We start from the raw sequence: 10335 nt of genomic DNA on the forward strand, positions 1-10335 counted from the left end.
ACCACCTGTTTCTCCATTTCCCCACGTTCGATCATTAATTGAAAGGCACGGATCGAATGCGAACGAAAATGTCCCGTATACTACGACGTCAATACTCAATAGCATATAAGTTGATCGATTTGATGTATTTCGTTATAGGAGGCCTCAATAACCGCGTGTATAGGACTCTCTTTATTTGCGCATCGAATGCGCGCATATCAATTATAAGGCATGTCTTGTTGTATAGGCTTATTCTTGGTAATAGTAGGTGATTTGATTATACATTTAACATTTCAATTATCGTTTCGACGATTTATTCGGTGCAGCCGGGCAAGAGGAGACATGCTGCAATGGGTGGCACTGCAGTCCACACAACAACCAAACGTTAAACAGCCAAAGACATGATATGAAGTAGAGGTTACATGGATATGTGTGTCAAATATTATGAGATATTATCACAACCAAATCCTCATATCATTCATAAATAATCCTACCATATTTTCCTTTCCTCTCTGATCCCCATGATGCAGCTCCCATTCATTTTCTAAATAGCCGATCTGCAAGCTCACGACACATTAATTTGCATTGCGATGCATTGTGAAATTGTAGATCGGCTATATTTTTGTCAGTATAAAAAAGACGCAATATATAGAGATAGAGAAGAGTTTATATCAAACTGTCTTGTCAAATATGAGATGAAAACAGCATCACAATATATATCATCTCAACCCCGTTCTCTCTCTCTCTCTCTCTCTCTCTCTCTCTCTCTCTCTCATATAAAATATTCCTTCGTCAATTCAAGTAAAGCCCAAAGCGCATGCTTGCGCGCCCCCCCCCCCCCCTCTCTCGTCTCTAACAATAGCAGCAGACTAGAGAAAGCTGTGCCTCTGCGGCTTGAATAATTCACTATCATTCTCCCGCCTGCATGGCTGCATAGCGCATGCACGGATAGTAACGTTATACCACGACACAATCATGACATGAAAACCATCCACATGCAGTCGCAATTTACAATGACAGTTTAGGGATTTATAACATCGATGCTGTCAGGTGGAAACCTGTATGGCCCAAACTACTAGTGCGTGACACTCTGTATGGCATTATAATAAGAATAAGAATATAAGAATAATACAACGTGACTTAAAACAAGGTATAATTAATACAGTTGGCCTACACATTATTGCCTCTCAAGAAACTATATCAGTCAAAGAAAATACCAAACACAGCTGTCAAGGTTGATGTTTTTAAAACAAAAATAAATAAATACAGGTGTCAATATTCGTACGAATAAATACAATATTCGTCCGCATGCAAAAATATGAATCGCGCTGGAATCCCGTCGAGGCACGTTGTAAACGTGCGCTGAAACAGCCTGATTGTAGGTGAATTATGTATTTCTTGCTAAACGCAAAAATGCATATCCTCCCACACATCAATAGAGCAGATAATGCGTATATAACCTATACAGTATTTATATTTATAAGTGTGGGAGTATAGGCTATATATAGCCCAGTGGTTCTCAAAGTGGGGTCCGGGGACCCCCAGGGGTCCTACAGGGGGTTCAAGGGTGGGGGTCCCCGCAGCTTAACGAGTTGATATCAAAATATATGAATATAAAAAGATCATGAAAGAAAGGTTTTAGCAACCAGAAGCTTCAATTGTTTAATATAAGGAAAAAATAATAGACAAAATAACTGAGCAAGAACGCATTATAATGCACACGTTAATCGATGTATTATTATTATTATTATTATTATTATTATTAATAATATTAATATTATTATTATTAATTATTTTTCCTGTTTCAATTATGGGAAAGTCTAAAAATGGGAGGAATGCACCAGAAGGGAGGGGGTGGGGGGTTATCCCCATGTTAACACACCCCCATCTCTCTCTCTTTCTCTCTCACACACACACGCGCGCGCGCGCGCGCACACACACACACACACACACACACACACACACACACACACACACACACACACACACACAAACACACACACACACACACACACACACACACACACACACACACACACACACACACACCATTATTTATTTTTTATAGAGTATAGGCTACTATTAAAAAAGGCCAATTCAATCTTTTGAAAGAAAGAAAGAAAGAAAGAAAATGTGTAAAAGGTTTATCGACCGTTTCCACGTGTATACCCTGCATGCCTCTGCAGTCAAAATACTACGACCGCTTCAGGACAAAACGCAGTAACGTAGCCGGTATACCCCACACTCACTATGCCTCATGCATGAATCTATGTATTATAAGCTGCATGCATGGCTAAAATACAAAAAAGGAATATATACATCAGGAGTTTCAGTCCAAACTGAGACGTCATTTTATTTGGGGGGAGGGGCGTTTTGAGTGGAAATGCATATGGGACCAAGATTTACTAATTCATATTTTAAATGTGGAACGTTAAAAAACTATATAAATAATGAATAATCTTCGTTCGTTTAACAAGAGATTACGCATGTTTCATGATAAGTAGGCCTACTTTTTATGTTGTGATCATGTATTGCCTGCATGCTTTTTGTTCTTGCTTATTGTAAATCGCTCTGGATTAAGAGCGTCTGCTAAATTGTAAATTGATGTAGGCTATAGTCTTTACTGCAGGACCGAAAAAATAGCAGCTATAGTATTGTATACAAGCATGCATCGTGAACTTGTAGACCTTATTTGTTATTTTTCGGCAACAACCGCCCCCACTGTATAGGCTACTGTAAGCATAACATTAGAAAATGTAACCAAATTACGCACCTTGTGTTTTAAATTGAACAACGAATGTTTTAATTAAACAGCAGCATTAAAAAAGCAACAACTTACCTATGTGAAAGATTAAAACCAGTAAAGCCAGTGAGAGACATTTGCTCGCTCCCATCCTCCGTGCACTTCCACCATTGGCGAACAAAGATGCTCCTTTATGTCTTAATAACGTTATAACAACAACAACAATAATAATACTATACTTATTGTAAAAGTCTGAATAACGGTGGTGATAATGAGAAGAACAATAACGCAACAACGTCACGCATTGTCCCCCCAAAAGCGTCCTGCACGACAAAAGAAATAAAAGAACACGATGCAACAACCACCATGCGACGCTGCCTGTCGCGATCTTTACATGCAATGACTCTCTACCGCCTGTCCACTAGTGTTATCTCTCTCTCTCTCTCTCTCTCTCTCTCTCTCTCTCTCTCTCTCTCTCTCTCTCTCACACACACACACACACACACACACACACACACACACACACACACACACACACACACACACACACACACACACACACACACACACACACACACACACACACACACACACACACACACACACCTCCCTCACGCCCACACACGGGCCCGTTTTGACGTAAAAAGTGACTGCCTAGAACCGCCCCCCCCCCTCCGCCTCCACCTCTCCATTTTCTCATCTCTCCATCTCTCCCTCCATCTCCTTCTCCTCGTGTATAGCGTAGCCTTGCAGACATGCAGCGGGCTGATGCTGGGTCTTCCCCGGCTGTTAGCCTGTACACCCCGTGGCTGTCGGCTGGAAACCTCGGATGTCCACATTTTCTCCAAAACCGTTACTTTGATAATGGAATAGAGCAACAATAAAAATAATAATTAATTAATTAATTATATATTATGCGGCTATTCTTGCTATTTTTATCGGACATTGTGCGTATACGTGGTATGACAAAGGGCATGCATTTACAATAAAAATAGAATCAAAATCAAAATGTTTAAATATGGAGATTTGAGGTTTCAGCGACAGGGATGGTCTGCATGTGTGTGTGTGTGTGTGTGTGTGTGTGTGTGTGTGTGTGTGTGTGTGTGCGCGTGCAGTGACGTAGAGTATGTGGGGGCCAGGGGGCCTCTGCCCCCATGAGGAATTGGACCAGGGGCCTCGGCCCCCATGAGGAATTGGACCAGGGGCCTCGGCCCCCATGAGGAATTGGACCAGGGGCCTCGGCCCCCATGAGGAATTGGACCAGGGGCCCCATGAGGAATTGGACCTATATATATATTCGCCTCGGTTCGTCCTGTTTGTACCGCACAAGGACGCGCCGCGCCCGTTCGCGCAATTCTTGTGTGCTGCATGCGTGCACAAATGCCACCAGTGATTATTAGAGTGATACCTGCTGCGGCTGCTGCAATCTTATCGGTCACGCACGACCCCACTCAACGACCTACGCTGCGTGCACTGCATACACGCACGCACGCGGGCGGCGGTGGCTCAGGGGTAGAGTGCCTGGATGGTAGCCGTAAGGTTGCCAGTTCGAACCCGGGCTCCCCCAGAGTTACTGTCGAAGTGTCCTTGAGCAAGACACTGAACCCCTAATTGCTCCCGATGTGCTAGTTGGTGCCTTGCATGGTTTCCGCTGCCATCGGTGTATGAATGTGTGTGTGAATGGGTGAATGTAATGCACAATCTCTGTAAAGCGCTTTGGATAAAGGCGCTATATAAATGCACCATTTACCATTTACCATTTACCACGCACGCGTGCACACATGTACACACACACACACACACTTTATTAATATTAATATTTCATATTTTTTTGGTGTTGGGAGGATTTGGGGTTGGGTTTGTACATCGTTTATCTTGTAGGCCTAGTTTGTAAATACATCAAAGATGCGAGGTCATCATCAGGTGGTCTCCAACCTTCTTAGAGTGTTTCAACCCTCAACCACTATACACTCTCCAGTTGGCGTGTCAGCAGTGATTGGCCAAGTCACTGCTCCTGGCCAACAGGCTGTGGATCGAAACCTGCCGGCCAGGTGCAGCAAACCAGTGCTGGTCACACCCCAGCGACCGCCGTGCCCAGGGCACCCCCCCCCCCCGCGGACCCACCCACTGTCCTTTCTCTCCTGCATGCCAGAACTAACAGGAAGCTCTCTCTGGGGGATAGCAGGCACTGAGAGGTCTCTAGGACTATGGTTTGCCTCCTGCCTATAGTGTCCTATATACGTCTCACCAGACTGTTCGTCTATGCGGTGCATGTGTCCGTCCTTGTCCACACTTGGCCTTACTCTGGTGTATTTGAGTCAAGGGAGCCTTCTCTGCGTCTGTGTCATAGTTGTTGTCGTTGAATCTGTCCTAAATCGAGTCTCTCGTCACTCTCGGGAGACTCTGGGGTATTGCTCATTTGTGCGGTTTGTAGCTTGCGTGGTGCCCTCTTGCGAGTGCTGCAACAGAGGTTGCTAACCCCTGTTGCCCTGCATGCCAATTGCCATACTTTCCTGGAGGTCAGCTGTCGGTTGGCATCTAGACTTTGCTGGAGGTCACTGGTTGCCCTGCATGGTGTTCAGATCAGTTGAGTTCAGTCCTACATGGCTATTGATTCATGTTCAAAACCTATTGTTATTCAGACACTGTAACAATATGGGCTGCCGGCTTATTTTATATGCCAACCGAAAAAAATAAATAAAATGCACACGTGCATGCATAGAGAAAGTGGCAAATAGTGGGAACCCTAAACCTTTTTTTTTCAAGGACCCCTGTGGACCCCCTGTGGTCATAACTCTGAGTGGCAATACTTAACCTATACCATCACACTTGGAAACTATACCATTTGGTTTACAGGTCTGTAAGGGAAGGGTCCATCCATTTGTTTCCTAAATCCTAACTATCAACCATTGAGCTGGGGACCCCCTTTAACCCCCTCAAGGACCCCTGGACCAACTATTGGTCGTTTGTTCCCCTCCGCAGCACCACGGGCACCCCCACCCCCGCCGACAGCGCAAATTATAATATCCTCCAGAGTCCATCCAATCAAAATATTCTCTAGTTTCACTTTCAAGTCAACTACTGGTCCTATACTTCTATTTCCAGTATGATTTAAAAATAAAACATGTGTTGAATGCATGACGCATCACGCTTTAGGGTACAAAAATTTTAAAAACACTTGTTTTGAAAATGCTCGCCGCTTTGAGAGGAAATAGATCTCGGGCACTTGACATACGTGCGAAACAAAAAACAACATAGAACGGTCCACGGATGGAATGTAATTGTAAACACAAGGCTTTGGGCCAAAAGTTAATATAACACGCATGCTCTCTGTGACTGTAAGCAAGACAATCATCCACAGGCTTGCAGAACTGGGTAAGTTAGTAGCCTAATTAACCATATACGCTAATAAGCTGCTGCAGGCAGGCTGTCTACAGTCTGTGCGTCTGATATGATTTCTGGAATTATTTTAATTCATGATACATGTGAATGTACAGTATAGCCTATCAATGCACCCCACGTAATATTTTGATGGCAAAATATAAGCTTGCTCTGGCTTCACTGATAAAGTTTGGCGGGCATGGGGGTCCCTAGAGACCCTATACTTTGAGAACCGGTGAACCACTGACCTAAACATTGCTGACTTCATTCATGGTAAATCTGGGCATGAAAACAGGGGGGGCACAGCAGGGAAAACTGGGCACTAAAACGGAAAACTGGGGCACCATTGACCAAACAGGATGATGGACACCTGCAAATCCGGGCTCCAGAACAGTTAACTTTGAATCCCAATGACCTTATAGCCTTTAATGTCTGAAATGGATGGATGGATGGATGGATGGATGGAGGAAGGGGGAGGGCATTTATAAAACCTCAGTTAGTCAATGCAGAATGCACACAAACAGGCTTCATGATCTAACATAAATGTTCATTTTGTCATTTCAGACATTTGAGTCCAGTGTGTGTGTGTGTGTGTGTGTGTGTGTGTGTGTGTGTGTGTGTGTGTGTGCGCGCGTGCATGCACGTGTGTGAGAGAGAGTGTGAGTGTGCAGGGCATCCTGCATTCCAGTCATGCAGTGTGCGCGCGTGTAGGCGTGTGCACGCGTGTCGAGACACAGAGGGCCCGGGGAATACTTCTGTCGGAGTGTCGACTCTATTTAAATTGATCCCCATAATGAATGACGCTATAGGTTCCCGAGAGAGAGATAGATAGAGAGAGAGAGAGAGAGAGAGAGAGAGAGAGAGAGACGCACACACAGAGAGAGAGAGAGAGAGATCTCGACCCCCCTCCCCCCTCGCTGACGTCAACACATTTTGCAACCATCCCCCCCCTTCCGTGACACCCCCCCCCCCCCCACACACACACACAATTCAATTCAATTCAAAGGGCTTTATTGGCATGAGAAAACATACGTTTACATTGCCAAAGCAGAAAGAACAATACAACAATACAGCAATACAATCAAAACAAAAATTATGTACTTTGAAGGTCAGAATCTTCAATAGATCAACTTCTATGTACCAAGATCACTCGATGCAGGTATAGTGCAGGAATATACACAATGATTAGTCTTTAGGGTGGTTGTGTTCCATTTGATATCCTTCTCCTATCACAGCAGCTCAGAAATCTTGCTGCTGTGTTTGCACATTGTTGTACTTCACCCAGCAGATATGGGAGTTTTTTGTCATTGGTCATGTTTTCAAAATCTCCGTGTGTGGTTGTAATCTGTGGGAAGTATGTGTCTCTGATGTCTTGGTACAATGGACAGATGGTTAGGAAGTGTAGCTCGGTTTCCACTTCATTTAGTGTGCAGTGGGTGCATAGTCTGTCTTCTCTCGGGATACAGGTCTGCCTATGACGGCCTTTCTCGATCGCGAGACTGTGCTCACTGAGTCTGTACCTAGTTAAGATTTTCTTTGTTTTGGGTCGGTCACGGTGCTCAGGTATTCTGCCACTGTGTATTCTCTGTTTAGGGCCAGATAGAATTCTAGTTTACTCTGCTTTTGTGTTGCTTCTTTCCAATGTGTCAGATAGTTTTCCTTTTGCTGTTATATAATTTGGTTTAGTCCAATGGGTTTTCCATCTCGTGGCTCTGTTTGTGTTTGTGCCCGGAGTTCCAGGGCCAGCTGGCTGAGGGGGCATCTCTCTAGAGTTTCACTGTGTGTGAGTGCCTTGTTACGGAGTGCATCTAGGTCGCTTTCTTTTAGGTGGTTGTAGAACTTAAGTGCTCTCTTTTTTATTTTGATTATGAGTGGGTATCGTCCTAATTCTGCCCTGCATGCATTATTTGGTGTTTTTCGCTGGGTACGGAGAATGGATTTGCAGAATTCTGTGTGTAGGGTCTCGGTTTGGTGTTTATCCCATTTTTCAAGGTCATGGTTTGCTAATGGTCCCCAGATCTCGCAACCACACACAGACCCCTACGGCTACCTGCTGCTGAGTAATTAGCTCCCTGGACAGTTAATAGTAGTCTACTCCTAGCCAACCCAAACGAAAAATGACTGGTCAACCTGTGTGTGTGTGTGTGTGTGTGTGTGTGTGTGTGTGTGTGTGTGTGTGTGTGTGTGTGTGTGTGTGTGTGTGTGTGTGTGTGTGTGTGTGTGTATGTATGTATGTGCGTGTGCGTGTGCGTGTGTGTGTGTGTGTGATTTGACCTGGCTGCCTTTGGTGACCAGACATCTGGAAGGTTTCATAGAAAATATTGAGTGTATGTAAAGTACATTTACTCAAGTACTGTTCTTTAAGTACAATTTCGATGTACATTATTCAGTAGTTCCATTTTGTGATACTACTCCACACTACATCTCAGATCCAAATGTATACTTTTTTACTCCACTACAATTATTTGACAGCTTTACTGCACATACAAATGTTTGAGAATGACTGATTTAGAAGATATGTTGAACCGGCCTCAGGACTTTATGGGTTCAACAGAATTTGAGGCTATAATTAGCTCATTTTGATGGGGACCCCCTGGAACCCTCTCATTGACTGCTGGGGACCCCCTGGAACCCTCTCATTGACTGATGGGGACCCCCTGGAACCCTCTCATTGACTGATGGGGACCCCCTGGAACCCTCTCATGGACTGCTGGGGACCCCCTGGAACCCTCTCATGGACTGATGGGGACCCCCTGGAACCCTCTCATGGACTGCTGGGGACCCCCTGGAACCCTCTGAAGGACCGCGGGGGGGACCCAGAACCAGAAGAATGTGTGTGTGTGTGTGTGTGTGTGTGTGTGTGTGTGTGTGTGTTTAGACTGCAGTGTCCATCAGTGGCTTCATATCCTGGGAAAAGGTCGCCATCTGGCGCTGGAGGTGTGCAACTGCATATTAATGTCACTGCTAGTTCTAAATAATGGTTCTCTTGTAGATATGTTTTATGTGTATAGCTTTTTGAAAGGAGGGTCATTTATCTATTGTTAAGAAGACTTGGAGTCGAGATAAAATACCTTTTGTAACAATAAGACCGCAGGATCCAGCCTCCAGTTACCATTAGTCCCCTGGACACCCTGTTTTTTTTAAAGACTGATGCACACCTCGAAAGGTTGATAACAAAGTGCATACATACAGTTATCAGGATGGACAATGACCAAAGTCCGAAACTGAGCAACATTTCATGCAAGTTCATGACAGTCTGCGGCACCTGTCATTCAGAGATCCCCCTTTGACTAAAGTGTAAAGTAAAATCCTAACTAAAACCAAGAAGCAAGGAATACAAGAAAACACTTCAGGTAAGGTCATGTTCTACATGGATGTTGGATCCCATCTCCCAGACAGCATACTAGTTTCCATCCTATAGTCCAAGGAGACTATATCCACATAGTCAACATGCAAAACAGGTTGAAGTATACACTTGACTTCATGTACACTCACTGATCCTCACTTCAAACGTGGCTTGAGAAGCCTCCTCACAGCCTCGGCTCCTCCAAAGCGAACAATTTCCGGGTCACACTGGAGGAGATCGGAGTGCGGAGGGAGCGATCGAGCAGAAATTAAGGCATTGGTATTTGGCTAATGTCGACAAGACCAAGGAGCTGAAATTGTGGAGGAGAGAGAGTACGCCCCTATCTCTAAGAAATCAATTAGATGGGTGTGGTGAGAGTTGGTGTCACTCTATCACAGGCACAATATCATTCATTCAACATAATGACCTGGTGAGCCGCTATAGTGGCTGTGGGCTATTGGAAGTGCTGTTCACTATGAGTCACTTGTTTGTATCTAACGTCTCTCTGCTGCTGGCTGTCAGATCAGAGGCCGCTTTTATCAGCCATGAAGCACAGAGCTGAGAGAGAAGCTTTTCTACAGCAATGAGAGGAGATGACCACATTTATTCTCTTGTTTACTGTTCTACGCTCCCCTCGATCCTCCCCCCCAGAGAAGAGAGCTTCTCTTCTCTTCTCTTCTCTTCTCTTCTCTTCTCTTCTCTTCTCTTCTCTTCTCTTCTCTTCTCTTCTCTTCTCTTCTCTTCTCTTCTCTCCATCCTATTTCCTCAGGGTGTGTGATTGACAGCTGGTAGGAGGGGTCTTGCAGTAGAACTGCTGAGAGGACGCTGATCAGATTCATCCACAGCATTGTATCGAACTGCCAGAGAGATTAAACACAGTCGGAGG

The 10335-nt window shown here is 44.6% G+C and overlaps 1 protein-coding gene across 1 annotated transcript in view; it reads right to left on the minus strand.

The window, feature by feature from the left end:
* The window catches only part of nrn1a (neuritin 1a), a 20377-nt gene extending 17321 nt beyond the window's left edge, over positions 1–3056 (minus strand). The window contains exon 1 of the mRNA XM_083778201.1: positions 2819–3056. Within this exon, the coding sequence (XP_083634327.1) occupies positions 2819–2873 (55 nt within the window). The 5' untranslated portion in view covers positions 2874–3056. The remainder of the gene's footprint in view (positions 1–2818) is intronic.
* Positions 3057–10335: the final 7279 nt, after the last annotated feature.

The sequence above is a fragment of the Protomyctophum parallelum genome (assembly GCF_964188405.1).
Source record: "Protomyctophum parallelum genome assembly, chromosome: 12".
Lineage (NCBI taxonomy): Eukaryota > Metazoa > Chordata > Actinopteri > Myctophiformes > Myctophidae > Protomyctophum > Protomyctophum parallelum.